At 42.4% G+C, this 25783-nt stretch overlaps 2 protein-coding genes and 1 long non-coding RNA gene across 5 annotated transcripts in view; 2 read left to right on the plus strand and 1 right to left on the minus strand.

The window, feature by feature from the left end:
* Positions 1-9: 9 nt before the first annotated feature.
* Positions 10-25783, plus strand: part of GON7 (GON7 subunit of KEOPS complex) — a 73000-nt gene continuing 47226 nt past the window's right edge. The window contains exons 1-2 of one of the 2 annotated variants that reach the window (XM_020875948.2): positions 15-312; positions 6639-7719. In XM_020875948.2, the coding sequence (XP_020731607.1) occupies positions 105-312; positions 6639-6733 (303 nt within the window). In that variant the 5' untranslated portion in view covers positions 15-104 and the 3' untranslated portion in view covers positions 6734-7719. Of the gene's footprint in view, positions 313-6638; positions 7720-25783 lie in introns of those variants that run through there. The other variant, XM_070477934.1, reaches the window with a different exon arrangement.
* On the minus strand, positions 18437-20243 carry LYSET (lysosomal enzyme trafficking factor). Of its 2 annotated transcripts, none has more exons than XM_070477933.1 (2): positions 20149-20243; positions 18437-19253 (listed from the first exon to the last, which is right to left on the minus strand). In XM_070477933.1, exon 2 carries the CDS (start codon positions 19235-19237, stop codon positions 18842-18844), a length of 396 nt encoding a protein of 131 aa, XP_070334034.1. In that variant the 5' UTR covers positions 19238-19253; positions 20149-20243; the 3' UTR covers positions 18437-18841. The 2 variants fall into 2 exon arrangements, with proteins under 2 accessions (XP_070334034.1, XP_020731621.1); XM_020875962.2 differs by lacking the exon at positions 20149-20243 and adding an exon at positions 19691-20142.
* Positions 20223-23928, plus strand: LOC139038704 (uncharacterized). Its single transcript, XR_011491786.1, has 2 exons — positions 20223-22481; positions 22788-23928. It is a non-coding gene; the product is annotated as an uncharacterized lncRNA (long non-coding RNA).

Consider the following 25783-nt stretch of genomic DNA (forward strand, 5'->3'; position numbering starts at 1 on the left):
AGGAAGTCGCTCCTCTCACTTCTCCGCGCCTGCGCCCGCGGCGTACTGGTTTCCGTTTCCGGTGGCGCCTCTCTGTGGCGCGCTCCTGAAGCGTAGCGGTCGCTATGGAGCTGTTGGGCGAGTACATCGGACTGGATGGGCAGCGACAGCAGCTACGGGTGCCCTGTGAGGCGCCGGGCGTCACCGACCCTTTCCAGAGCTTGTTGTCCGGTGTGGCTCAGATGAGGGAGCTGGTGACTGAGCTCTTCGGCTCTCAGGTACAGCAGGAAGCACAGGACCGGGTGGCGGCGGCTCCCGACGAGGCCTTGGACGGTGAGCTCTGAGACGGTTCTGGGAGCGACAGGAGGGCGGGCAGGGGTGCCCGGAGTCGGGGAAATGACACGTGTAGAGTGACAAACTTGGAGAAGGTGAGCCTCGGGGGAAGAAGAATTCCAAATGAAAATTTTTAGCTATTTTCGCTAAATTTGGGCTGTACCTGGACTCATTTAGTAGGACTGCTTTTCACGATTCTCTTTTCATTTATGTCACACAAAAAACGTACTGAACGCCTATGGCCCTGTGCCAGTCACTGGGCTGAACTCTGGAGAAAGAATGAAGTGAATGCGACTCATTTCCTGTTCTTGTGGAACTCTGTGGGAGGTTAGACAGACAGACATTCTTATTAAAGAGTAGAAGGAATGACCCTAGGCTTCTCTGTAACTATTGCAAACCTAGAGAACCCAAGAAGGCTTCAGAGAGAGCATGACTTCTAAGCTGGGCTTAGAAAGATGGAAAGGAATTTTCCCAGGCGTGAACTTACAAATATGTTTGGAAGACCGCCATCTATTACAGAATAGAAACAGATTCTGAAGATTGGAATAGATTTCAGATGAACAAGGCTTCACTGTCTGGGACTCCTTTCATTTCCCATTGTGGTAGGTGCAGTTTGAAAGCAGAAACGGAAAATTTAACCGTATCCTTAAGTCTTGTCTTGAATACCCTGAGCTGAAGAACCTAAGAACTAAATATTGGAATCAGGGCTTACTTCCCCTTTTGTCGTTGTTGAGGTTCAGCCACTCAGTTATGTCCATCTCTTTGCAACTCCATGGACTGTAGCACACCAGGCTCCTCTGTCCTTCTCTGTCTCCCAGAGTTTGCTCAAATTCATGCACATTTAAGCTGCAGTGCCATCCAGCCATCTCATCCTTTGTCTCCCCCTTCTCCTTCTGCCCTCAATCTTTCCCAGCATCAGTCTTTTCCAGTGAGTCAGCTCTTTGCATCAGGTGGCCAAATTATTGGAGCTTCAGCTTTAGCATCAGTCCATCCCCGTGAATATTCAGGGTTGATTTCCTTTAGGATTAACAGATTTCATCTCCATGCGCTCCAGGGGACCCTCAAGAGTCTTCTCCAGCACCACAGTTCAAAAGCATCAATGCTTCAGCACTCAGCCTTCTTTATGGACCAACTCACATCTGTACGTGCTACTGGAAAAACCATAGCTTTGACTAGACGGACCTTTGTCGTCAGAGTGATGTCTCTGCTTTTTAATACACTGTCTAGGTTTGTCATAGATTTTCTTCCAAGGATCAAGTGTCTTTTAATTTCATGGCTACGGTCACTGTCTGCAGTGATTTTGGAGCCCAAGAAAATAAAATCTGTCACTGCTTCCACTTTTTCCTCTTCTATTTGTCATGAAGGCCAGCTTCTTCGTTTTCTTCTTTCAGCTTCATCAAGAGGCTCGTTAGTTCCTCTTCACTTTCTGCCATTAAGGTAGTATTATCTGCATGTTTGATGTTATTGATATTTCTCCTGGCACTCTTGATTCCAGCTTGTGCTTCATCCAGCTTGGAATAAGCACAAAGTGACAATATATAGCTTTGACATACTCCTTTCCCAATTTTGAACAAGTTTGTTGTCATGTCTAGTTCTAACTGTTGATTCTTGACCCGCATGCAGTTTTGGGATTGGAATAAAAACTGACCTTTTCCCATCCTCTGGCCACTGCTGAGTTTTCCAAATTTGCTGACATATTGAGTGTAGCACTTTAACAGCATCATCTTTTAAGATTCTAAATAGCCCAGCTGGAGTTCCAACACCTCCATTAGCTTTGTTCATAGTCCTAAGGTCCACTTGACTTCAGACTCCAGGATATCCAGCTTTAGGTGAGTGACCACACCATTGTGGTTATCCATGTCATTAAGACTTTTCTTGTATAGTTTTTCTGTGTAGTCTTGCCACCTCTTAATCTCTTCTGCTTCTGTTAGGTTCTTACCATTTTAGTCCTTTTATCGTGCCTGTCTTTGCATGAAATGTTCTCTTGGTGTTTCCAATTTTCTTGGAGATCTGTCTTTCCCATTCTGTTGTTTTCTCTGTTTCTTTGCATTGTTCATTAAGAAGGCCACCTTATCTCTCCTTACTATTCTTTGGAACTCTGCATTCAGAAGGGTATATCTTTCCCTTTCTCCCTTGCTTTTCACTTTTCTTCTTTCCTCAGCTCTTTGTAAAGCCTCCTTGGACAACCACATTACCTTCTTGCATTCCTTTTACTTTGGAATGGTTCTGGTCACTGCCTCCTGCACAGTGTTACAAACCTCCATCCATAGTTCTTCAGGCACTCTTGTCTGCAAATCTAATCCCTTGAATCTATTTGTTACCTCCACTATAATCATAAGGGATTTTATTTAGGTCATACTTGAATGGCCTAGTGGTTTTCCCTACTTTCTTCCATTTAAGCATGAATTTTACAATAAGGAGTTCATGATATGAGCCACAGTCAGCTCCAGATCATGACTGTGTGGAGCTTCTCCATCTTAAGTTGCAAAGAACATAATTAATGTGATTTCAGTATTGACCATCTAGTGATGTCCATGTGTAGAGTTGTCTCTTGGGTTATTTGAAAAAGGTGTTTGCTATGACCAGCATGTTCTCTTGACAATACTCTTAACCTTTGCCCTGCTTCATTTTGTACTTCATTTTGAAACAGGCCAAACTTGCCTGTTTTTCTAGGTATCTCTTGACTTCCTGCTTTTGCATTCCAATCCCCTATGATGAGAACGACATCATTTTTGGTATTCTAGAAGTTGTAGGTCTTCATACAGCCAGTCAGCTTCAGCTTCTTCAGCATCAGTGGTTGAGACATCAGCTTGGATTACTGTGATGTTGACTGGTTTGCCTTGGAAACAAACCAAGATCATTCTGTCATTTTTGAGATTGCACCCAAGTACTGCACTTCAGACTCTTTTGTTGACTATGAGGGCTACTTCATTTCTTTCCAAAGGATTCTTGACCACAGTAGTAGATATAATGGTCATCTGAATTAAGTTCGCCCATTCCTGTCCATTTTAGTTCACTGATTCCTAAGATGTCGATGTTTACTCTTGTCATTTCCTACTTGACTGTGTCCAGTTTACCTTCCAAACATTCCTGGTTTCTATGCAATATTGTTCTTTACAGCATCGCATCATTGCTGCTTTAGCCCAGCTGCTTCATTCTTTCTGGGGCTATTAGTAATTGCCCTCTGCTCTTCCCCAGTAACATATTGGACACCTTCCAGCCTGGGGGGCTCATTTTCTAGCATCATCTTTTTGCCTTTTCATACTGTCCATGGGGTTCTCTAGGCAAGAATACTGGAGTGGATTGGCATTTCCTTCTCCAGTAGACCATGTTTTATCAGAATTCTTCACTATGACCCATCCATCTTGGGTGGCACTGCACAACATGGTTCATAGCTTCATTGAATAATGCAAGCCCCTTCACCATGACAAGGCTGTGATCATGAAGGTGTAACTCCTGTGTAGAGAAGCTTAAACTGTACTGTACTTTCTTTTCTTTCCATCTTGTTTACATCTTGATAGTGCCAGATAATGTGATGGAACCAATTCAGAATATTACGTGAATTTCAGCCAGTAGATTGTTTGCATTAGCGTGAAGTCCTGGTTTTTGGCTCCAAAAGATCCTCTTTAAACCATTGAAAATACTGTCATTGGAATAAGGACAGGTACACATGGAACCATTTAAAAAATGGCTTGCTGGAAAAATAATTTCTACCTGTTCTGCTAATAGTGGGTCAGTAATATCTTCGTATAAGAGGACATGCTTTTGTACATTTAACGAAGCCCCCAAAGAGTTTCGGTTTGAACGTCCTTTGTTGAACGCGGTAGAGGGATTCCCTGGTGGTCCGCTGGTTAAGACTCTGCGCGTCCACTGCAGGGAGCACGGGGTTGATCCCCGGTTGGGGAACTAAGATCCCTCAGGCCCTGTGGTGCAGCCCAGGAAAAAAAAGTGATAGAGGTTAAAATGATGGATTTTGTCTTATATGAATAATATCTCAATTAACAAGTATAAAATTTTTTAAATGTAAAAAGTTACAAAAGTGATAGAATGCAATACTAAAATGATAAATGGTGATCATTTTGTATGTACAGAAATACTGAGTCATGGTATTGTACTAATAGTGTTGTGGGTCAGTTATACTTCAGTTGAAAAAAAAATCATCATAATGACCAAAAAAGACAATCCAATTGCCAGGTGTGCAGAAGACTTGAAGAGACAGTGCTCCAAATAAGATATACAAATGGCCAGTGAGCATGTGAAAAGATGCTGAACATCACTGGCTTTTAGAGAAAGGCAAATCAAAGCCACAATGACATAGCGTGTCATACCCACCAGGAAGGCTGAAGAACAGTAACACGTGTTTTGACTGGATGTGAAGAAACTGGAGCCCTCATATGTTGTTGGTGGAAATGTAAAATGGGGTACATTCTTTGGAAAACACTTTGATAGTTCCTCAGAAAAGTTAAATGTAAAATTATCATTCAACCCAACAGTTCTAGTCCTAGAGGTTCTTAGTTCCACTCCCAAGTTCTCCCAAGACAGCTGGAAACATGTTCCCATAAAAACAAATGCACACGTGTTCATAGCCGCATTATTGATAATAACTAAAAAGTAGAAATAACAGAAATATCCATCATTTTGTGAGTGGATATACAAAACGTGTATCCATACAGTGGAATATTCCTCAGCAACAGAAAGGAATGAAGTACTGATAAATGCTATACAGTGTGAATGTACTTTGAAAGCATAAATGAAAGAAGGCAGACTCAAAAGGCCACATATTTTGATTCATTTATATGAAATGTCCAGAACAGACAGAGGGATAAGGAAACAGATTTTTGTTGTTCAGTCACTCAGTCGTGTCCAACTCTTCACGACTGCTTGGACCGAAGGGCGCCAGGCCTCCCTGTCCATCACCAGCTCTTGGAGTTTTCTCAAACTCATGTCCATTGAGTTGGTGATGCCATCCAACCATCTCATCCTCTGTCGTCCCCTTGTCCTCTTGCCTTCTATCTTTCCCAGCATCAGAGTCTTTTCCAATGAGTCGGCTCTTCACATTAGGTGGCCAGAGTATTGGAGCTTAGCATCAGTCCTTCCAATGGATATTCAGGGTCGATTTCCTTCAGGATTAACTGGTTTGATCTCCTTGCAGTCCAAGGGATTGTCAGGAGTCTTCTCCAACACCACAGTTGAAAAGCATCAGTTCTTTGGCACTGAGCCTTCTTTATAACTCTTACATCCATACATGACTACTGGAAAAACCATTGCTTTGACTGTATAGACCTTTGTTGTCAAAGTGATGTCTCTGCTTTTTAATACGCTGTCTAGGTTTGTCATAGCTTTTCTTCCAAGGAACAAGCATCTTTTATTTTCATGGCTGCAGTGATTTTGGAGCCCAAGAAAATAAAGTCTCACTTTCCATTGTTTCCTCATCTATTTGTCATGAAGTGATGGGACCAGATGCCATGATCTTCATTTGTTGAATGTTGAGTTTTAAGCCAGCTTTTTCACTCCTATTTCACCTTCATCAAGAGGCTCTTTAGTTCCTCTTCTCTTTCTGCTATAAGGGTGGTATCATCTGCATATCTGAGGTTATTGATATTTCTCCCGGCAGTCTTGATTCCAGCTTGTGCTTCATCCAGCCCAGCATTTTTCATGATACACTCTGCATATAAGTTAAATGAGGGAAGTAGATTAGTGATCACCAAGGGCTAAGGGGAATGGGAAGTGAAAGTGAAAGTCGCTCAGTCATGTCCGACTCTTTGTGACCAAATGGACTATATAGTCCATGCAATTCTCCAGGCCAGAATACTGGAGTGGGTACCCTTTCCCTTCTCCAGGGGATCATCCCAACCCAGGGATTGAACCCAGGTCTCCCGCAAGGCAGGTGGATTCTTTACCAACTCACCCACAAGGAAATTCCAGGAAAACTGGAGTGGGTAGCCTAACCCTTCTCCAGCGGATCTTCCCGACCCAGGAATGGGAAGTGACTGCTAATTGGTATGAGATTTCTTTCTTGGAAGATGAAATGTATTCTAGAATTAGTGGTGATGGTTTTATAACCTAGTGACTATCTAAATCAATAATCTGTACACTTTGAAAGTGAATTTTATGGTGTATGAATTATATCTCAAAAAAAAGTGATAGAAGAGAAAGGTTTTAAACATCATAATTCCTGCAGTCTTTTTAACTGTACATATTGCTGATTTGATATATGCATTGTTTTATTAATCCCTGAAGTGAAATGGTCTCATTATCAACCATTTTATTTATATTTCTCTCAACCACTGAACATATTGTCATACAACAAATATTTGTTTTAAAAGGTGATGATGAAGATGATTCAGAAGATGAAAATAACACTGATAACAGAACTAATTCAGATGGACCATCTGCGAAACGGCAAAAAACACCACCTTAACTAGCTTTTATGAAATTTAAAAGACTGCTACCTTATCTTATTTACCACACACTGACTTTTAAGGAAGACTTGTGCTCTTAATTTGGAAAGCATTTGTTTTTTTTCCCTGGGACAGTTCTGTCAAAGAGGAAACTTTTCTTCTGTTTTCATCAAAGAAAGACATAAATGCTTAGAAATGAATCACTTTTCTTGGGTGAGAAGTCAGTTTCAGATCATGGAAATAAAATAGACATTTAATAATGTATAATATCCAGTAAGTTGGCAACTGAATTCTTACTTTATACTTTTTAAATACCCATTGGATTAAATTGTGTGGTGTCTACATGTTTTTGCTTCTGTTATAAAAATATATGTCAAGGTTTATGGACATTTCAAGGAACTGACATGAGCAAGTGATGAAAATGAGGTGTTAAATTTAAAAATGGCAGGTGCTTCCTTGGTGGTCAAGTGGCTAAGACTGCATTCCCAATGCAGGGAGCCTGGGTTCCTTTCCTGGTCGGGGAACTAGATCCTGCATGCTGCAACTAAAGTTTGCATGCCACAACTAAAGACCCACCATGCCGAAATGAAGACTGAAGATTCTGCACATGCCACAACTAAGACCTGGTGCGGCCAAATAAATTTATTAATTAATTTAAATTTAAGAATGGCAATTCCATGTAAGTAGAAGGAAAATGGGAATAGTGGGAAATACTGAAGGGAAAAGACCCGAGAAAACCTTGAATCCACACCTGAACTCAATATACAGACTTCTGGAGATGATACCACTCAATAGATAGATGCTTATCTTGTACCTTAAGAGAGTCAAATTGGGGTGTGCTTTTATGCTGTGATACACTGTTTATGTTAACACGGATATAAGTCTTTAGGTAAGCAACCTGTGTTGACTATAACTTAGATAATTTCATGTCATTCTGTAGTCAGACTTTGATTTTGATTAACAAGGAACTATCAGGTCCTTTAAATATATATATATATTCCTAAAATGTGTGTGTGTATGTATTCCTTTTCTGCTTGTCAGAGGGACTAAGGTATTTTTCATTTACTACACATATGTTTCCTGATTCATTTTGATAGCTAAACTACAGAGAATAAAATCAAGTAACAGGTACCTACTGAAATACAAGTAGTCACAGAAATTTAGAGTTGGAAGTAACCTTACAGATTATATGATTTACTCAGAGATGAATTGAATCTTAGGTATTTTCCCTGAGTTACAGAACTTACTGGCAGAGCTGGGTTATACACACAGCCTTTAAAAGATTACCGTAGTACTTTTGCAGTTACACGTTCTGAAATCTGTAGCTTACAAAGTACATGGTATTAAGGAAATTGAATTTACACACCTTTTTGTATGTTAAAGCATTGTTTTACTTGGAACATCAGGCTTCTACCAAGTACTTTTATGTAATTAAAACAATACCAACTTGAAAAAGTTATAAATGGTCAGAAATTACCTTGTTTGTTTAGTTTGTGGTATGTCTCTAACCTTGGAACTTCAGCTGAAGTAAATCCGTTACTGATTTACAATAATCTTTTATCTTTATACATTCCTTAAAAAAAGCTTGGGACTTCACTGGTGATCCAGTGGTTAAGACTTCAGGCTCCCAATGCACAGGGCCTGGTTTTAATTCCTGGTCAGGAAACTAGATCCCACATGCTGCAAATAAATATACCGAGTGCTGCATCTAAGACCCGGTACAGCCAAATAAATAAATAAGAAAAAAACCCTAATGTGTGAAATTAAAATAGTTCATGGTTTTAAAGTAATACCTGAACTTGGCTCCCGAACATTTTATCTCCTTTGTTTTAGTAAATAAGTTTATAAAGAAGAAATAGCAAGACATTCATGCTTGTGGTCTGGTGTTTGGAGGTCTGGGTTATACATCTGATGGATCATCTTCTGATTCTAATACTGTCTTCGTAAGTGAGCCACATGTATGACAAAAAAGGTTTTGAAGGTGTGAGGGAGTAGTTTGAAGAACCAGTAGAAGAGAAGTCCCTTGCTAGTTTACTAATGTGCTGCCTTTAAAAGGTAGTAACAATAGCCACAGGCATACAGGACACAGTTAATGTCTGAAACAGCTCCACAACTTTACTTTCATACAAGAAAGTCAACCCCACATTCCTACCTAAAAATAAGCTTGATGCTAGACTGAGATAATCTTCTAAAATATGAAACATGGAGTTCTAAATGTGAAATGCATGGGCATATACAAATAGATGTGTGCTCTAAAAGTAAGTGCTTTTGTGTCACAGTAAGAAATACTTCAATAGAATTCTGTGACCAAGGACAAGAACTTTCACTTTTATAACAGGTTACTGTTGCTTGGCTACAATATTAGTTAGGAAGTTTGAACATTTAAACATTTCTTCCAAAAAAAAATAAATAACATTTCCTCCAGCAGAACTTTCTCGGCTTCTGAGACGGTAGGACTCATACTATGTGTTTCTGTGGAGCTTAGCCCCCTGTACTGACTCCTTCATGTTATGAAGTGTACTTTATCAGAATTTCTTCAAGCTGCTCAATTTTTAAAAAACTTTTATTGAGAAGACTTGTATTTTTAAGAAAATAGAATTTATGTTTTCTTCCAAATGGGACAATCTGTTGGAGACATCTGTGGCTCTCAGTTTATTTTGTAGTACTTTTATCTAGATCCTATTTAGCCTATTAAAGTTACACCTATTCCTCAGTAGAATTAATTTATTTTACAAATATAGTGTATCATATGATACACTAACATACTGCAGTAAGGCACATACACAAAACATCCTGAAAACATAGGCTTTTTACTCACTTTCAACCACTATGTTGTGATAAAATGATTACAAGAAATTCCTGTTTGAACTTACCCTGGTGGGCAGCTGAGCACCACTGAGTTAAAACTGTATTAGAGTTTGCAATGATGTAACTACGGTAGTTACAAATAAATTAACATGTTTGGGGAAATTATACTATGATCATTTTGTGATTTCATCTTACATATTTAAGTATATAATGAGATTAGCATGTAAAATTATTATAGAAATTGGAGGATAGTTGTAAAATAACAAATGAAAGACGAGTTAGTTTTTGTGATAAAGTTGGGTTCTTTTCTCACTAGGAACATAATTTCAGGTAGATTCAAGATTTTTAGTGTATAAAATAACATTTAGAAAAAAATCACAAAAGTACTAAAAATGGACTGAGTTTTTTTTTTAATAGTACCAGAGTGAGTAAGGATACCTAAGCAAGACTTTTAGAAATCTAAACACTGTGATAGAAAAGATTAATGAATACAATTATATGTAATAAAAATTTCTGAACATTCTGTAAATGAGGTTAAAAGACAAAGTGGGGTAAAGTATTTAGTGTTTTCAACAGAAATGACCGAGAACTAATATGCCTTTTATAGCTCTCGTGTGTACAAGTCAGAAAGACAACAGAAATTTCATTTCAAAGAAATGAAAATTAAAACCACAACACAGAATCCTTTTTTTACTTTTCAGACTGAAAGGTCAAAAGTTTTGATGCAATATTGAGCTGAAAAGGGTGTGAAATCTATAAGATGCTGGTGGTGAGAGTGTAAATTGGTATAAGCTCCTTATAAGTCAAGTTGACTCTGTCAAAAGATGCATGCTCTTGGGCCCTATCAGCAGTTGCTCGATCAGCAATTTCACTGATAGAATTTATCCTATGGATAATGGCATACATATACACAGGTATATTTACAGAACTATTGATTGCAGCATTATTCTTGGTAACAGAGGATTGGTAGTAGTGGTTTAGTCAATAAGTCATGTCCATCTCTTGCAGTGCCATGGACTGAAACCCGCTAGGCTCTGTCCATGGGATTTTCCCAGACAAGATTACTGCAGTGGGTTGCCATTTCCTTCTCCAGAACAGCAGATTGTAAACAACCTAAATGTTTATCAGCAGAAGCCCCTAGTTAATTAAAGTAGAAGCATTTCAGTACAATAATTCTGTGCAGCTACTCAAAAAGACCATGTGTTGTTAAGGCTCTATCTCCAAGATATGATGCTAAATGAAAACTAGCAAGATACAGGACAGTGTGTAGAATGCTTCTAGTGGAGAGTACTGGCTAGATACACATATAGTATCTCTGAAAGGAGAGTCGGACTGCATGTGGGAAGAGGGAATTGGGGTTGGGAGTGAGGGAGATTTTTCAATGTATCCTCTTTGTTCTCTTTGCATTTTTAAAAAGCATATGCTGGGCTTCCCTGGTGGCTCAGTGGTAAAGAATGTGCCTGCCAATGCAGGAGACATGAGTTCGATCCCTGATCTGGGACGATCCCCCATACCTTGGAGCAATTAAGCCCATGTGCCACAAGCATTGAGCCTGTGCTCTAGAGCGCAAGAACCGCAGCCACTGAAGTCCATGCGCCCTAGAGCCCGTGCTCTGTGAAAGAGAAGCCACTGCAATGAGAAGCCCGAGCACCGCAACCGGAGAGTAGCGAAAAGCCTGTGCAGCAGTGAAGACCCAGTGCAGCCAAATATTTAAAGAAAATGTGTGCTACATATTTTTCTACAAAAGCAGGAAAAAAATCGTGCTTAAAAAAAATCTGTTTTTGGGGGTTTTTTTGGCCGTGCTGGATCTTCATTGCTGCGTAGGCTTTTCTTTAGTTGGAGTGATGAGGGGAGGAGTTCTGTCTAGTGGTGGCACAGGGCTTCTCATTGTGGTGGTTTCTTGCAGAGGGTGGGCTCTGGGGTAGGTGGGGTTCAGCAGTTGTGGCTCACAGGCTTTGTTGCTTCACAGCAGGTGGGCTCTTCCCAGATCAGGAATCAAACCTGTGTCTCCTGCATTGGCAGACAGATTCTTTACCACTGAGCCACCAGGGAAGCCCCCCGTGCTTTTTTTGTTTGTCTGTTTTAATTGGAGGCTTAATTACTTTTACAGTATTGTAGTGGTTTTCGCCGTACATTGACATGAATCAGCCATGAGTGTACATGTGTCCCCCATCCTGAACCCCCCTCCCTCCCCATCCCACCCCTCACGGTCCTCCCAGTGCACCAGCCCTGAGCGCCCTGTTTTGTGCATTGAACCTGGACTGGAGATCTGTTTCACGTATGGTAATATACATGTTTCAGTGCTATTCTCTTAGATCATCCCACCCTCGCCTTCTGCCACAGAGTCCAAATGTCTGTTCTTTACCTCTGTGTCTCTTTCGCTGTCTCGCATACAGGGTCGTCATTACCATCTTTCTAAATTCCGTATATGTGAGTTAATACACTGTATTGGTGTTTTTCTTTCTGACTTACTTCACTCTGTATAATAAGCTCCAGTTTCATCCACCTCATTAGAACTGATTCAAATGCATTCTTTTTAATAGCTGAGTAGTATTCCATTGTGTTTATGTACCACAGCTTTCTCACCCATTCGTCTGCTGATGGACGTCTAGGTTGCTTCCGTGTCTTAGCTATTGTCAACAGTGCTGCGATGAACATTGGGGTGCACGCGTCTCTTTCAGTTCTGGTTTCCTCGGTGTGTGTGCCAGGAGTGGGATTGCTGGGTCGTGTGCCCCCACGCTTTTTAAAGAAGGCAGTTCAGCCATGTTAACAGTTTAAAACATTATCCTGTAAGTAATTCAGGTCAGAAATGAAGCAATCCAGGCTTTAAAATGTCTGCATTTCCCATCTGACTACTGTTATGTCAGAAGGGGGGAGTAGAATGCAGTTTCTAAAGAGGTTAAGAGAGCTGGGCTAAATACGGCATAGGGTAACTTTAATAAAAGAGGAGGTATTTCTAAAACTGATGGTCCTAGCTGTAACCCTCTATTGTTCAGTCATATCTGACTCTTTGCAACCCCATGGACTGTAGCATGCCAAGCCTCCCTGCCCCTCACCATCTCCTAGAGTCTCCCAAAGTTCATGTCCATTGCATTGGTTCGTTTATACAGTCCATTACAACTGTATAAAAAGCTGTAACCCTCTAGCGAGTGCATTATTCTCAAAGTATAAAAAGAATTTCCCAGTGTTATTGTAACTATTCCAGTTCTCAGGTGACCTTTGGGATCAGAATTGCTCTATTTAAAGACATGGCCCAGGAAACAGTGAATGCTAGACAGTAAGCCTCTATTTATATCTTTTAAAAAGTAGCAGCTCATATTGGAGCAGCACAAGGCTATTAGGTACAGTTTTAAATAGAAATTTACTCTCATGCCAAAATTCTGCTGGGCATAGAAGTAACTTCTAGAGACACCATTGCTAGTTTAACTGAGTGCTTTTTAGGGCCAAGATATTGCCTCCTGATACCAGAGTACTGAAAGTGTATTCTGTAGCTTTAAGATGTTGTCAGGATACTTGCTGCATATGTTTGGTGGTTTAGGGAACCATTGTCTTCATGATTGTAATTTAAGAACTTCTAAGTGGTGACTCTGAAAACCGTGTTTGTGAATGTGGTCTTTGTTTTTCTCGCATCTGTAAGAAAAATCCCAAGACAGCCAACATCACAAGAGTTGTTGGCAAAACTACATTGGGAGACTCATTTTAAATCTTGGCCTTGGAAAGAAATTATCCCCACATGCTGAAACCCGAAAGAGCTTAATAACCAAACTTACCTAGAACATGTGACACATTATGCTACGCACTTTGTTTTTGTTTGGAAAGGGGTAGTCCCTCAGTCGTGTCTGACTCTTTGCGACCCCATGGACTGGAGCCTGCCAGGCTTCTCTGTCCGTGGGATTCTCCAAGCAAGAATACTGGCATGGGAAGCCATTCCCTTCTCTAGGGGATCTTCCCGAGCCAGGGATCAAACCCGGGTCTCTTGCATTGCAGGCAGATTCTTCACCATCTGAGCCACCAGGGAAACCCATGCACTCAATAACCTTAATCTTTTTTCTCTCTGGACAGTGAGGTGGATTGTTTTGTAGCCTAGTGAGAGAGTTGTCGAGTGGCAGTAAAAATCATTCATGTAGTAAGTGATTACTAAGGACCTACTCTGTGCCAGGCACTGTTCTGGGCATAGGGTACATGACATGAACAGACAAGTGCCTGCTCTTATGGAATTTAGATTCTGACAAAATTGTGTAACGTGTCATATGATGGGAAGTGCTCTGGAGAAAAGCGGGGGAGGCAGGTGGTTCATTTAGATAGGGTGGTCAGAGGCAGCCTAACCAAGCTGACAGTTGAACAGAGGTCTAAAGAACATGATGGAGCTGGTCAGAGCTGAGCATCCAAGCAGGAGGTACACTGAGCCCAGAGGCCCTGAAACATGTTTTTCTGGCTTGCTCTGGAATCAGCAGGAAGGCCAGTATGGGTGGCGTGGAGCAAGGGTGGGGGGGCAGCAGAAAATGGAGTCAGGGCCACGTAGAACTTTGTGTGCCACGCTAAGGACTTTGACTTTTATTCTGAGAAGGGAAGCTATAGAAGGATTTTTGAGAAGAGTAACATTTTTAAATGATCCCTCACCACTTGTTTAATAGTACACTTGTAGGGGACTTGAGCAGATTTTGGTGGCTGGAGAGATCAGCAGCTTATCTTTAAGTAGGTTAAATTGCAGGTGCCTGGTAAGATACCTTAGTAAATATCAGGTAGGTGGTTAGCTATTCAAGACTGGAACTCAGGATAGAAATTTGGGTTTTAAAGCCATGAGCCTGGATAAGATGACAAGGGAGTAGAAAAGAAAACGTGGGCATGCCACCTCTTAGAAATTGAGTAGATGCCCCAAAGAGGAAGCAGCAAAGGGCATATGAAAAGCTGGTGAGGAAGAAGACTAATAGAAACGTATCTAGAATTGGGCTGTTTAGCCACTTGTGGCTGTTGAATTAAAATGTAAAAAATTCAGTTCCTCAGTCACAATAGCCGCACCTCAAGGGCTCATTTCATGTGGCTTTTGGCTGTTGACAGGGACAGGACAGATAGAGGACATTTACATCATCACTAAAATTCTGTTGAGCAGTACTGTTCCAGAAGCCAACAGAAGAAAATACTTCAAGGACAAGGGAGTGTGTCCGAAAGTAATTTGAGGGGGAGTTCCCTGGTGGTCCAGTGGGTAGGATTCCATGCTTTCAGTGCCAAGGGTGTGGGTTCAGTTTCTGGTCAGGGAACCAAGATCCCCCAAGGAATGGCATGGCCAAAAAAAGTAATTTGAAGACTGAGACTTGACACTGGGTTTAGTTATATGTAAATGACTGGCAACCTGTTGACAAGAGAGCGACTTTGATAGAGTCAGAGACAAAAACCTGACAGAAGTGTGTTCAGGATAAATTGGACAATAGGAATTAGAATCAGAAAATACAGACATCTCGTTCCCCACCGTGAGCTTGGGCTGGCAGCTGTCTGCAGTCTGCCTGGTGTGGTCCTGTCTACACTGACATCCCTGCCACTGAGGGTCCTGACATGCCCGGCCTGCAGCTCCCAGTGCCCCGTGCCCAGATCCATTCCGAGCCACTCCAGGAGCAGTCAGGACCATGGATGTTGCCACTGGGCTCAGCTCGTGCTTCCTGTTTCCTCCTGCTTGGGGCTGGGCCTTGCCACACCTGGAGAACTACAAGAAGCAGGAGTCCTCTCCTTTATCTGTGACCTGACCACCCCCAGCCTGAACTGCATGTCTACTGCATTCCTGGCTGGCCTCCCCTAGAACTTGGCCTTCAGTTACAGTGACCTTCTGTATCTGACCTTCATGACCTCTCTCCATGGCTGACATCCTGGGACCACACACATTAGTTTATAAGGCTCTGCTCAGTAGGGCTTCTTGTAACAAGTGTATTTAAACCTTGGGGAAAAATATTTTGAAAAAGAATATATAGGTACCTTTTTAAAGATTTGCAGAATTCAAACAGCTGGTGTGAGCCTACCATGAAATGTTTGTTAACACTGTTCTAAAGAGAGCTCTCAATGACTAACAGTTGAGGCTTTATGGTGCATAAAAACCCCTGGCCCAAAAGAAAGAAAAAAATAAAACAACACTCCAGCGCAGTGACTCTCAACCCTAACAGACTTGCTTGAAGAGCTCCCAGAACATGATTGCCTTGGCCCCTCTCCCAGGGATTGATAGCTGGGAAGGGACCCTAGCATTGTTTATATGAGGAGTTTTGCAGTTTTTTTATTTCCTTGAGTGATTCTAATATTCAGACACAGTTCAAGACCTACTCACTGCCTTAGACCAAAACAACAATATCAATGCATGATGATTCCCAACCATGGTCTAGAATTATGTAGAACATTATAAGCATATTGGAGAACTTATAAAGTATGGCACTTATTTGATGCAAAAATGAGTCATGTGGTATTGTGGTAACCTTTTCTGCCAGTGTTAGATTGAGAACGTTAAATCCCATCAAGAAGAAAATCAGCAGTAGATAATTCTAACAAAGACTTTAACACAACTCATGGTGAACAAACATACAGGTTTGATTATTCTGTGGGTGCTGTCACTTCAGAGCACTTTATCTGATGATTCCACTTTCCCAAAGAAAAGCTTATTAATTATGAAAGCTTTGTTTGAAGTAGAATCAAATTCTAAGGGAATTACTTTTTTCCCTTTAAAACTTTTTTTTTTTTTTTTTAATGCCTCTTTTTGACCGTGCAGGGTCTTCAGTTGCTGCATGGGCTTTTCTCTGGTTGCGGCAAACAGGGCTACTCTCTGGCTGCAGTATGTGGGAGAGTTGCGGTGTGTGGGCTTCTCATCGCGGTGGCTTCTCTTGTTGCAGAGCACAGCCTCGGGGGTGCGTGGGCTTCAGTAGTTGTGGTTATGGGCTCTAGAGGGGCCTTTGACAAGTGCCTCAGCTTTTGTGGGACCGTTTCCTCTTCAGACATGACCCCATGGAGGCCAGGTTCCTCTGTACATGGGATTTCCCAGTCAAGAACACTGGAGTGGGTTGCCATTTCCCTCCATGTAGCGTTTTTAAAACCAGAAAATGTCCCCAAATTCCCTGGCAGTCCAGTGGTTAGGACTCCATGCCCCCACTGTAGGGAGCACAGGTTCAATCCCTGCTTGGGGAATGAAAATCCTGCATGGTGCTCTGCATGGCAAAAAAAAAAAAAGAAAAATCGATGGACTGAGTGTTTACTTAGCAAATTCCAAAATACTAGAATTTTAAGTCTAAAAAAGTCTACCTTAATAAAATAAGGAATTACTACAAGACAAATAGCAAACTCACAAACCTTTCATTACATCATTTGTAAAACAAAAAGTGATGGAAATCATGTTCTTAAATCATTTCCAAACTAGCACTGCCTTAGGACAAATCAAACAAAACAAGAAACTGTGCAATGACTTCTTAAATTATGTCGTTTTTTTTGATAAGCAGTATAGTAGAATGATGTAGCTGGAGATCTGAAGCCAGATTAGCCTGGGTTCAAATCCTGGCTCTTCCACTAGCAGTGTGACCAACAGCAAGTTATTAATTCTGTGTGCCTCAGGCTTCCTCATTTCCTCTTCTGTAAAGTGGTACTAGTACCAACACATGCTTGCATCATAGAACTCTAATGCAGCATGAATGTGTATATCTCAGGAATCTGCCTGCAGCCATGCATACTTTTAGTAAGTACTCAAAAGATGCAAGAGATCTGGTTACTGGACCCTTGGAAAAACACGTATTTCAAACTGTTGCTTAATTTGAAGACTCTGTATCAGCATCTTGTAGCAAAAAAACATTTCAGTAACTAGACCTTTGGAAGTAGTAAAGGAGAGAAATGAGACTACTGGAGAAGAATCTGATTGTGCCTCTCCTGAGTTACAAGGGCACCTGCTTTATCTCTCAAGTAAAAGCTTCCGATGGAATGCTCAGCCTTCCATTCTGGTCAAACCTGAGTTGAAGTTGCTTGGAAACTTTTTGATTTTCAGTGGTTCGTACAAATTGAGAAAAACCTTTCTCAGTTCTTTTCCATTTATTAGCATGGTTAGGCAGACAGTACCCAGTGCTGAAACATCTGTCATCTCTGAGAAGCCCTACAGCTCAGGGATTAGGAGTAAAGGCATCAGATGCCGGGTTAGACTCTGGCTTTGCTTCTTGGCTGTGTGACCTTCGGCAAGTTACAGAACTGCAGCTCACTGTCCTTATCTGTAAAATCTGGATAATAATAACATAGGGCTGTTGGAGGACTACATGAGTTGATTCATGTTAAAGCTCTTAGAGCCCAAGAGAAGAAGCACCAAAAAATGTTATGATTCTTATTAAAAATCAGTGTAAAACATTTCTCTGGTATTGATGACATAACTATAAAAATATATCTTGATCTCACCCAGAAAAAAAGAAAAAAAATCCTAAAATCTAGTTTTCCATTTTTCAGTTATTTGTATTGTTACCAGACATGAGGTAGTGAGTACAAATGCAAAAGAGGCAGTGCAGGAATCACATCTTCACACAGTTAACCTGTCGCCTGAAGACTCGACCTCAGGCAGAAAAGAAAAGCAGAGGGACGGTGACTTGAGAGCATCGTTCAGATAGCACACATCTGACAGGGACTGGACTATTTTCATTGAACACCTTGTTTCCATCTTCTATATGTTAGATTGCTCAGCTTTCAAACATTGTCTTTCCCCAAGTAGTTTTTTTTTAAGTTGCATTAATAATTCTAGCTAATGGATAGAACCCATAGCATTACCAAAAGGAAGATCACATTTTGCTTCTCAAGACACCCATCACCTCAATAATTTCATACCAATTTCTCACAAGCTAATAGCAAACGAGCACAGTGCCTTAGCTACAATGGGATGAACTGGTGTTTTAGTTTGAAGAATTTTAAAGCAAGCCAAGTAATTGTATAAAATTTAAATTTTATGACCATGTTTGGACCTTTTTACATTAAGCACAATGGAAATGTTCATATTCGTTTTTCCCCAAAGGAAAATTTTCTGAATTATCACTATGTTGCACAGTAAAATAAAAATATGAGTCCAGGTACTTATTCAAGTTTCTAAGGAATGCAAATAACAGATAAAATTTTACTTCCAAAATCTGAAGTCATCCACATGATTTTGTAGTACTGATTCTCAGTCTTTACCTAAAAATTCATTATTCAGATAAAGTTAGCCCCCTAGCCACATTCTTTAAAAAGCTTCTGCCCCACCACAACTTCCTGAGATCTGTGAAGAAACTGCAGTCTTGTGATCAGGCTCCATATCGTACTGGCAGTTTTGTACTTGGAAAAAATGATGACAGATTTTATGTGTCAATCAGTTGTAGTCTGCTGATCTGATTAGAAGCCTTGACAAATGCTTGGTGGCGATTGCATATAACTGCCAAGCATATGGGAATGATACAGTAGCCCACCGTTTTGGGGTCAGCTCTTGTACAAGAGTAAAGGAATAAAAACATCTGTAAGTAAGGTATCAGAAAAACAATTGTCCAGAACCAAAAAGGCAGGGAGAGTAACCGAGTTTTCAAGGAGTGTGTCCACGTGGTTCCTTCAAGGGGCTCCTCTGGGTGCTGTTGAATGTGTTCCAAGGCCAGCCTGTTGTAAGTCTCATTGATTTCAAAAACGTAGTAAAATGCTGCTGCACTTGCTAATAGATACAGTCCCACTCCGATCCATCCCATCCGCTGACGGAAATTCATCATTCTCCATGCTCTGTGCCTTCCAATTAAAAACAACAACTCAGTTAGGGTCTAGTAATGCTGTCATGGCAACTATTCCAAATATACTTAACTTTTTTTCCCTAGTGAGCTCTACCCCATTACGCACTTTTGACGTTTTAAATAACTAAATTTACATCTATTAAGAAATGTAAACAACTTACAGGTTGTTTTATGTAATAGATATGATAAAGTTTCATTATACATTGAGCATGCTTTTTATTGAAGCCCACAGATAAATCACTATATCTGACTTAAACAGGTCCAGCACACCGCCCCTTAAACTGTAATTAAATTAATTTCCTACGGAACATTTCACTGTTAACAGTTAAGATATTTTCTGATTTAATAGTATAGCTGCAGACATGAACGCTTGGTTCTTCAAGTCAAACCTATGTTGGAGCCCCCAGGTTAAGACAGTAACTCTTAAACACTTACAGTGGTCCCGAAAATCTTCCTGTTCCCACGGCAAGCGTTAAAGAGTCACTCAGTTCTGAATAATCGGGTTGCTTTGGCATTTCAGAGAAAAAGCCACCATAAAAGAAATCCCCCGGGGTCACCGGCTGGGAGAATGGTGAGCACGGCCAGCCTGGAGCAAAGACTAAGTGTGATTAAGCACAGCGTGACTGCAGCCGGTCACGCGGCGGGCTGGCCCCCGTCGCTGCTGCCCGAGCTCCAGCCTGTGTTGCTCGGCCCAGCCGGGAGGCTTCCCCCGACACCTGGGCCTTCCCTGCAGCCGGCCCCGCCCCCTGTCGCGCAGCAGGGACCGCTGGCCGCGACCAGGGCTGCGCAGGCGGCGCCAGACCCGGGCCTCTCCGCCTTGCAGCGCCGAGAGCCCAGTGCCGGGCAGCGGCCACCGGCCGAGGTTGCAGAGCTGGGCAGGTCCCGGGTCTCACCTCCTCTCCGGGTTGGCCCGCCTGCCCGCCGTCCCGGATGCTGCCACACTCGGGGCTTCCGGCTCAGGCCGGAAGCGCGCTGCCCCGCCCCCTCCCCGTGACGTCAGGCCGCGGCAACACCGCCTCCAGCGAGCTCCAATCGCTCCAGCTGTCTCGTTGGCAAAAGTTGCGGAGGCGCGGGTGGTGACCAAGAACCCCTTCTGGTGGGCGGCCGTCCGGGCCTGGTAGCTTCAGCCCTCCTCAAAGCTTCGCCCTAGTGCTTCTCTCGCAGCTCTGGTTCCCCAGCTTTTCCGCCCCGCGGAAAACTCCGCAGCGTCGGGCGGTCAGCTGTCCCGCGGCGCGCCTCTGCTATCCCCCTCGGGTGTGCGTCGAGTGGAGAAGAGGCCGGCCCTAGCGTTCCTCGGGCCTAGCGGTCCGGGAAGCGTCGCGAGCAGGCCCTGGTGCCTCGACTGAAGGCGATGGACTCAGACACCGACAGCTAGACCCGAGACTCCGAGAGGTTCCGGTGACTCCTTGCCGCAGTGGGACTGGTCGCAGGCGCGGGTGCGTGGGCCTTCTCCGGGCTCGAGTCTCGGGTCATTCATTGACACCTTCACACTGACCTGACTGCCTCGTCCTCGCAGCCCGTCGAAACTCCGGACGTTGACCAGACTTAACTCTAGTACCGCGGAGAAATACTGTGAATTTCTGTGGTGTCAGTGGTGTGGGAAAAATTGGAATTTAAAACTGTTGTTTGGGGCACCATGACGCCGAGGCTCTTAGGAGACTGGTGTAGAGAGATGGGTGTGAACTCACGGAAAGCGCCTTTGGTTGCCGGCATCGCCCAGACCTGTGATGTGGCAGAAATCTGCGAACTGGTGTAGCCCCCTTGGGGGAGTACCGACTCCTCGGGACATCGTCCCGGGGACGAGATCAGGAATGTAGCCTTAGTAGGACTTACTGAGGAAACAAGTCTTGCTCTGGTCCCTAAGGAGATATCCGGAGGCGGGGGCGCCTGAAGAGGGATCATTAAGCCCCCTAAATCCAGATAGTGAATTTTTAAGCAGATTAAATGAACTCTTAAGAGGGGGAGGGCGTGACATTGTTAGGTTAGGGTGAGGGTGAGTTTACTAGAGCTCTTGCGTATGGAAACGACCCTTTGATCTAGACTAGGATGTGATCCTAGGAATGCGAGCCCCTTTGTTGGCTGACAGTTCTTGAGGCTCTTCAGCCTGCCCTGCAACACCTGAAATACAAAAAACTGAGTTTTCTCAGGCAGTGATCCTCCAGAGCCAGAAGAAGAGTTTGAATCCTGGCTGTTTCATACTACCCAAATTATGAGGATATGAAAGACGTAAGATACTGAAAAAAGAAGGCGATTGCTAGAGAGCTTTAGAGACCCAGCATCCAGTATCATTTGTGTCCTCCAGATAAACAATCCTTTAATCACAACTCCTGAATGCTTGCAGGCTCTGGGAGTTGCAGGTCAAATACCTGACCACTTACCAGAAGGAGGGAGAAAATTGTCTGCTTAGGTACTAAGGCTAGAGACTTGACTACAGAAACTGGTAGAGAGAGGAGCCTTTGAGTGAGCGTGGAGCAGGTCCTTGCTGGAGCAGTCCACGGAACACCGCGCAGGCAGGCTTCTTCGAGTTACTGACACTAATAAAGGATGAAGAGGCAGCTGAAGAGGAGGATGCCCTCCTCCAGGCAGGACTTGAGGGACATTTCACCTGAATCTTGGGAAATCAGGAAGGGCCATCTTCAGCAAGCAGAGCATAGAGGCAGAATAGTCTGTATGTTCAGTGATAGACATTAACCAATCTTGTGCTGCCAAGTAGCTCATGTTTTTGCAGTTCTTAGTATAATCCTTTGTCATTTCCGTGCCTATGTAGTGTCTCCTAAATGTCTCTCTAGTCGTTGACTAGAAGGGTGTAGCCCATGAATTTGTTTTTTAGTCACTGACAGTTGTACAGAAAGTGTCATCACTATACACATGTGATATTCTGAGAGGACGTCCAGGCGTGGCTCAGGTGCACGTGCTGATCAGATCTCGTTCAGATGTCGGCTTGTGTGATAGTAGGGGGCCAGTATAGGTGTCCGATGTGATGATGCATCATAGGTAGTTTTCAGGCGTGTATGTGTGTGTTAGTCACTCAGTCATGTCCGACTCTGCAACCCCATGGACTGTAGCCCACCAGGCTCCTCTGTCCATGGAATTCTCCAGGCAAGAACACTGGAGTGGGTTGCCATTCCCTTCTCCAAGGGATCTTCCCAATCTAGGGATCGAACCCAGGTTTCCAGCACTGCAGGCAGATTCTTGACCATCTGAGCCACCAAGGATGTCCAGTTAGGTAAGTTTGGCCCTATATTAATCATGAAGATCATGAGCGGTGGTTTTTATTTTCTGTGTGAATAGGAATTTATTGATTCTGTGCCATCAAAACAAGAGGCAGAATTCAATGCTGTGGTTGGTGAGTTTGCAGCTGTCATCTCTAACCCCAGATTTCTCATGTGTGTCATCAAAGCATCTAGTTGTGAATGTCACATTAATAGGTTGCATTTAATTATAGATTGAATTCAGTTCAATTATAGATGTGAATTTATAAAATAAACAAATGTGAATAAAATGACCTTTTTACCTATTTTGTTTATGCCAGGTTTCCAAGAGCGATTTCACGTGAACAAAGTGTTCCAAAAGCATGAATCTGAAAGCCACTGAATTTGTACAGCCTTAGTCCTTTGGACACTTAGTCCCTTGGACAGTTTCTTCCTGGTGCCCAGGGGTAGGGAGTGGTTTTCAAACTGAGAATGCTGGTGGGACCTTCTGAAACACAATGGAATGAAATGAGACTGCACAAATGATTGCAAGTAGCAGGTCCCAAGGTATCAGTGTGTTGAATCTGGAGGGTGAAGGGAAAGATGGGATCATTGCATACCTCTGGATGGCAAACTAGACTAAATGGTCCATGTACTTCCTCACTTAATCGTTGTAAAAATCCTGTAAAATGGGGAAACAACTAGTTTCAGAATTCTGTCATCTGCCTTACTGCAAGACCCGTGTTCTTCCCACTGCCAAGAAAGAGAAGCAGTCCTAAGGGTGTCTGGACCCAGCCTCACAAGGAAAGTCAGGCAGATTGTTAACAACATTTAATAATTAGTGTGGACTACATCTTTCTTTTTTTAAAACAAACGAATGAATGAACATATTTATTTGGCTGTGACTGGTCTTAGTTGCAGCATGCAGGCAGCATGCAAAATCTCTAGTTGTGGCACTCAGGATCTTGTTTTTAGTTGTGGCATATGGGATCTAGTTCCCTGACTAGGCATTGAACCCAGGCCCTCAGCAGTGAGAGTGCGGAGTCCAAACCATTGACTACCAGAAAAGTCCCTAGACAACATCTTTCTTAAACACTACTGCCAACTGGACGCTGTAATGAGGAGTATGAGAACCTGTGAAGCCAGTGGGCAGCAGGGAGGGTGGACATGGCCTAGTGATTTGGTCTCAAAAAGGAAGAATGAAAGCATGAAAGTTGAAAATTGCTGAAAGATCATACTGAAAGTCTTTAATAAAAAGAGCCCCAAAGAACCAGTTTTGGGATATACACTTTTGGGTTTAGATACAAAGTCATAGTATAATGTTTCTGTTATGAATAAATATCATGCTTTCATTCTTCATAAATTCACCTGTGTTCCCCCTACAGAAGGTTAAATACATATCATACCATCTTGTTGTACCTCCTTAAATGTATGTAATGTTAACTTGTCAAATACAAGTGTGTAATAAAAGTGTTTTTGTCACTTTGTTATGTCCAACTCATTGTGACCCCGTGGACTGTAGCCAACCAGACTCCTTTGTCCATGGAATTCTCCAGTAAAGAACATTGAAGAGGCTAGCCATTCCCTTCTTCAAAGGATCTTCCTGATCCAGGGATCAAACCCGATTCTTTACTATCTGAGCCACCAAGGAAGCCCAAAAGTGAGGAAAAAGAAGCTAAACAGGAGATGACACATAGACTCTGGATAAAATCAGAGATGTAACTCCGATCTTGTTTCTATGCATATAGTCATTTGCCATCTTAGGAAGTGGTTTTAGCTGTGTTTTGCTGACAGACATTGTGAATGTGTGCATACATAGATGTTAATAAATGCTGCACCCCTCCTGCATGTGAAGCATTGAGATGGAGGGGGGTGATTGTATAATTAAATTTAGGTTATAAGCCCAGCCATGGAGAGAGATCTACCCAGAGTCAGTAACAGCTGACTTTGAACACTTGCTGTGGACTAAGCACTGAACACCACTGAATGCATTAGGTCCTCCAACAATACTGAAAGCAAAGCTTTTTGTTTTCCCACTTTACAGATGCAAGGGAGGCAAAGAGAAGTCAAGTAACTTGCCCAGGCTTTCCTAACTAAGTAACAGTGTCAAGATTTATACTTAGGCTGTCTATTTCGAGTCCTTGATCTTAATCAACTATGTGCTGCTTTGTTAAGTTTTGTGAAAAACATATCATCACTTCCTCTCTTTTACGGATGAGAGGACTGAGACTCAGATTCAATGACCAGAGGGTGGGGGAGGCACAAAGTCTGACTCCAGAGAGCTTTTCTTAAGGTGTTCTAACATGTGCATCTGGTAAACACTACAGAATTGTAAAAAATGGCACTCATGTTTAAGAAATCATGAGTAGTTATGAAGCAGATATTCTTTAAAATCTATATTTAAAAAACATAAAAGACAAAGAGAACACCAAAAGGCTAACCAACTGTGTCAAAATGATGGGGTTATAAGGATAATTTGGTTTTCTTTGGGTTGTTTCTTAGTTTTCTAAATGGTTGTTTTTTACATGAAAAATATATATGCAAAAAATGTTTCTATGGAGCAAAAATCAGTTGGCGACAGGAGCCACCCTGAAAGAGCTCCCCCTGGCAATAGCCACAATTTGAGGAACAAACTGAATAGGGTAATATGGGGTTATAACCCAGAGTACAAAAGAAACGTACATGAGTTCATTCTAAGTAAACGTGGGAGAAAAGTGCAGTTTTTCTTCAGAAGAATTTCAAATCGTTTGTGTAACTACTTCCCCCTTTCAGTTCAGTTCAGTTGCTCAGTTGTGTCTGACTCTTTGCGACCCCATGAATTGCAGCAGGCCAGGCCTCCCTGTCCATCACCAACTCCCAGAGTCCACTCAAACCCATGTCCATTGAGTTGGTGATGCCATCCAACCATCTCATCCTCTGTTGCCCCCTTCTCCTGTCCTCAATCTTTCCCAGCATCAGGGTCTTTTCAAATGAGTCAGCTCTTTGCATCAGGCGACCAAACTATTGGAGTTTCAGCTTCAACATCAGTCCTTCCAATGAACACCCAGCACTGATCTCCTTTAGGATGGACTGGTTGGATCTCCTTGATGTCCAAGGGACTCTCAAGAGTCTTCTCCAACACCACAGTTCAAAAACATCAATTCTACGCTCAACTTTTTTTATAGTCCAACTGTCACATCCATACATGACCACTGGAAAAACCATAGCCTTGACTAGACAGACCTTTGTTGACAAAGTAATGTCTTTGCTTTTTAATATGCGGTCTAGATTGGTCATAATTTTCCTTCCAAGGAGTAAGCGTCTTTTAATTTCATGGCTGCAATCACCATCTGCAGTG

The sequence above is a fragment of the Odocoileus virginianus genome, chromosome 16 (genome assembly GCF_023699985.2).
Source record: "Odocoileus virginianus isolate 20LAN1187 ecotype Illinois chromosome 16, Ovbor_1.2, whole genome shotgun sequence".
Lineage (NCBI taxonomy): Eukaryota > Metazoa > Chordata > Mammalia > Artiodactyla > Cervidae > Odocoileus > Odocoileus virginianus.

Excerpts from the sequence above, each read along its gene's own strand:
- LYSET (XM_020875962.2), bottom strand. The coding sequence starts at position 19,770 with ATGCCAAAGCAACCCGATTATTCAGAACTGAGTGACTCTTTAACGCTT. Across the intron at positions 19,254-19,690 it reads GGAAGATTTTCGGGACCACT|GCACAGAGCATGGAGAATGA; the intron begins GTAAGTGTTTAA and ends TTTAATTGGAAG.